Here is a 4,769-nt window from a genome sequence, read left to right on the forward strand (position 1 = left end):
ATAATACAAAAAAGTATATATGAATGATACAACTATACACAGATCATCCCTAGAAGACTTTCGATATAGAAATTCAATGTTAAATTGTTGAAAACGAGAAGAAAATGTTTACGAGGTCGGTTAATTCGACCGATCTCGTAGCGAAAGTCTCTAATAACACAGTCTTGCGAATTTAAATTTCATAAAAGTTTTTCTGGTTTTAAAAACGAATTTTCGATAATTCAGCTACGGAAATTTCGAGAATAATATTCCCTTCTATTTATCCCGTATAGATTTTTTTACATATCAGAAAGAGAAAAAAAAAACTCTTAATTAGATCAAACTAGTATTTCGCTTACTACAATAAAATTTTTTATTATTATGTTTGTTGTCAAACGAATGTGCATCCTCATTCATCCTGTTTTTCTATCATTTTAAATCTTCGTTTTTTTGTCTCAAAACTACGTTTTGTGGTCTTTCTTTTACGAAATCCGTCTTGAGCATATCGTTTCAATGACTAGCAGTAATCAGCCATCATGCTGATGTTTCACCTTCCCTAATACTTCCTCTCCATATCCCTGATATCTTGATGAAAACATTTCCCCCTGTTCTTCGCTGACGGCACCTAGCTTTTCAAGGAAATCCCTATCCCTATGAGCATTTCTATCGACATCAGATTCAGAATAAGATGAAACTGTATCAATAGTCTCCAGTGGAGTAGGTACAGGTACATTAGGTCCATGAATTACAAGTCTCTTAGCAGATTGAAGGTTCAGATAAGAAATGTCCTATACATTGCCTTGAACGTTACTTGAGCAAAAGTAGCAGTCATCTCCGTGGATTCTAGGCTAATACTAGACCATTGTAATTCCAAAAGGCAAAAACTTTTTCACATCTTTAGTCCATTGCCTCAACTCTTCGACACAAGTGATGCAAACTTTGTGCGGAGCCCATGACTTGTCTTGGTCCCCAAGTTTTATTCCAAAATACGCGTAATACGGTTTTTGACGAATTCTGTAATGTTTACTTTTGTTTATTTACAACATATTTACCACAAATATAACAGAATATGATGGGGTCATTCCCACAATCTCTTGTTGTCATAACGACGAATAAAAAATATTGAAAAGAAAATGTCAAAGTTCATGCACAAACAAATTATATCGAGAAATGACACGTCATGCGGCCTGTTAACCGTTTATATACTAGCGGTGTGTTTATCGTGGGTTCTAGAACGATCGATAAGACTCTCACGTCGTGATTGGTCCATAGAAATATATAGACAGTGGTTGTCAACATTTTAATGTAACCCTATTTCAATCAAAATTATTCACTTATGTAAAAATACATATGACGTTTTCTGAAAAATCTGTAAGTGATGGAGAAAATGGATATCATTTTAGGATTCAGCGTACAGGAATTACTGTAGGACATGTAAAATGTCAAGAGAACAAAACCATCGTAGTTCTATGTAATCAAGATATCTTTTGACTCAACTTGGTTTTCTTTGTATCTAAGTCCCAGGCTCTTAGTTACTCTACACTGATGCCTACTGTGATATGACCATGATATTATGATAAACAAACTCCGTACCAACAGTTAGGAATATATATAACTTCCAACTGCAATTATATTAAAGTCAAATATCAATTTTAGAGTGTAACATTAAATCAAATCTTAATATTGAAAGACATGTAAGGTTGATTATGTAGAGCTATACAAAAACATTTTTATTACTTGTATATCGTTCATTTCTTTTTTCTATCTTTTATTGAAATTTTCTTTTGTTATTTGGTTTTGTTTTAAGTATATTTATATATAACCCCTCTCCTCATCGAGGGTGAATAAATAAAGAATACAAGAACTAAAATATGAGGAGATGTCGAACATTCATAATCATATGTTAAGTTCTAGTGACATTCCAGGAACAATCGTGTAGTTTAAAGTTATTGGAACTGTTGAAAATATCTGTTTTACGAATTAAAGAATTTGGCCATTTAAGATCTTGAAGACAGAAATAAATACAATACTTTGAAAGTATAATAGGTGAGAAAGGATTAGAATATGATCAATCACTTACATTTTATTAACTTCGAAAACAATGTTACAAGTTTAATGAGGAATAGTAAAATAAATTGGCCTAATTTTGATATCTGTTTTTTTAAGAGAAATATCATTCCCACCAAATGTGTTCCAAATAATTCCACTCCTAGATTTTGAAGCTTTACCATCCTTGTAGTAGACACCATTTAAATTACTATTGGCACAACTTTTAAACCACCATCCACCACCACCATTATAATAACTAGAACAACTTTTTGCATGGACGTCGTTGTCTTGATCTTTTGTGGAAAAAAGTGAACCGTTGTGGTACAATAGTGAATCACCTGTTGTGGTGAATAGAAAAAATTGGTTAAAAGTTATTTATTAAAATGTGTTACAATTATTTAAGAATTATAAGTATTCTGCAAGCCATATATAACAAATTGATAATAATTGGGTTAAAAATCTTACCAATAAAAGAGAAATTAATCTACTTTTACAATTAACAAATTATAAATACGATATTAGATTAATAAAATACGAAATTATTGGAAAACTACTAGCATTTTAAGTACATGAAATGCTGAATGCTTTTCCTAATAATAACTCATAGGAAACAATGTGTAGAAACAGGTGTTTTCGTAGTAACATAAAATCCAACACCCAGGCATCTACTTGTGCACGTCATTAAAAGCCAAATATCTTCTTTCTGGGACGAATGAAACATTTAAAAATGTACGTACAATGTTATCATGTTTGTAGACCTATCTGTCTTACAAATCTAGCTCCTGTAATCTTAGTCTCCAATGAAGAGCAGAAAATATATTAATATAAAGGTCTTTGTAGATAAACAAGTCATTTAATATAGATATAAATCATATCTAACATGTAACTAAGAAACCAAAGCGTTTTGAATATTAAGATATTCCTTCTCCCATTAAACTGCTGAATGTTCGGATGTTTATCCTCGCAAAGATTATTTGCATTCGTTTAATTTGTAGGATTTCACTAACATACGTAGGGGATACACTCATATATGAAAATAGAAGAGCCATCTTATATAAAGTAGGTATAATGGAATCCCGAAAGTAACTACACCACCTGATAGCGAGGAAGTATCGTGTGGTGAAAGAGAGAAGCTACCTTCTAATTCTCATCTTATAAGGTGTTTAGAATTACACTGAACATCATTCAGTTTACAATATTTACATATGTTTGCTTTTAATATAGAAGCAGCAGCAATAATATATCAAATCTTGTTACTTCCACTGAATAATAAACACAAACAATAATCACTTGATAGAAGTTGAGACATCTATTGTGGAAAAAATGTTTTCATTTATCATTTTCGTCTTATTTCATAATATTCACTTTCTTATTAAACAGTAACAGCTGTTTATAAAATATCTTCAATAATATGATCTGTGTATAAAAATGTACCGCAATGAAGAGAATGTAATTTTAGAAGTTTGAAGATTGTGATTATAAAATATATCGATCAGGAGCGTTCTAAACATTATAGAAATTTAGTTGTTTGACAAATGTGTTCTTATACTTTCTGTGAAGTATTTAATAATCCGTTTATGATATTCGTATACCTTCGAGTTTTGATTGTTTGATAACAATCACAACAATCATTCTTCCAAAGAATTCATAAACATTATTCGTCATCGTGTAAGTCTAAATATAGAAATCTAAATTTAAAATGACAATTTTTCTTACCGGCATCACCACTATAAGAACCAAGAAACATCTGATAATTTCGTAAATCACTCAACACAACAAAATATGAAAATTTAGCGTAGACTTTTGTCCCTGAGAAATCCTCCAAATCCACCCTAAGCTCCACTACCTTGTGGTTTGTTAAGGCAAATATTTTGTCGTTTCCTACAATGTAAGGGTAGAGGAAGTCATATTAAAACACAAAATGTTAAACAAGCTATGATATTATTTCTACATTAATTATAAAACAACAAAATACACGTCCAAGAGGGTAAAGAGGCTAATTATAATAAACATCTGGGAATTAACTTAATCATGTCCGTTAGGTCTAGAAAACTAATGGGGCAACATTACTTGAAACACATAATACCAATAATTACTAGGCTATTACTACACGAGTATATTTTCTAATTCAAATTTTAATTCGTTTAATATTGGAATTGCTACAAATAATAGAACTTATAAGAAACAACTCATAGTGTATTCAAGAGCAAAGTAAACAAACATCAAACAGCACTTAATGCCATATAAAGCTCTATTGAATGTTATATACCTAAATTACAATATTGTAAAAGTTAAAGTTGGAAACTCTTTCAATATTTTGCTGCTATAATTAACTTCAAAGGTCGCAAGACCGAGAAGACCATTATGAAGGTAAGCGTATAACAGAAAACACTCTTAAGCAAATATTTGGTAGTGTCTACTTCTATTCCTAAAGACATATCAAATACCGAACGAGGTCTCCAAGCTAATGATTTTAAATACGATGTTCTTCTCGAATATTTATAATTAGTTGTATTTTATGGAATTTATCTTGGGAACAAACAGTATTAGATACATCGTTTCTGATTTGAACTTAATTGTAGTATTTGATATGTCTTTAGGAATAGAAGTAGACACTACGAAATATTTGCTTAAGTGTGTTTTCTGTTATACGTTTACCTTGCAAGCTTGGAGACCTCGTTCAACAGAATCTAATATTCAAAATGTCTTAACTTGAACAGATGTACTTGAATTACGATAAT

The 4,769-nt window shown here is 30.8% G+C and overlaps 1 protein-coding gene across 2 annotated transcripts in view; it reads right to left on the reverse strand.

Annotated features, from left to right (window-relative positions):
• Nucleotides 1-2,047: 2,047 nt before the first annotated feature.
• LOC106475398 (techylectin-5B-like) overlaps nt 2,048-4,769 on the reverse strand; it is a 15,187-nt gene continuing 12,465 nt past the window's right edge. The window contains exons 4-5 of one of the 2 annotated variants that reach the window (XM_013936080.2): nt 3,745-3,909; nt 2,048-2,366 (exon numbers count right to left, since the gene is read on the reverse strand). In XM_013936080.2, coding sequence (XP_013791534.1) covers nt 2,092-2,366; nt 3,745-3,909 — 440 coding nt within the window. In that variant the 3' untranslated portion in view covers nt 2,048-2,091. The remainder of the gene's footprint in view (nt 2,367-3,744; nt 3,910-4,769) is intronic. The other variant, XM_013936082.2, reaches the window with a different exon arrangement.

This window comes from Limulus polyphemus, unplaced genomic scaffold (assembly GCF_000517525.1).
Source record: "Limulus polyphemus unplaced genomic scaffold, Limulus_polyphemus-2.1.2 Scaffold8516, whole genome shotgun sequence".
NCBI lineage: Eukaryota > Metazoa > Arthropoda > Merostomata > Xiphosura > Limulidae > Limulus > Limulus polyphemus.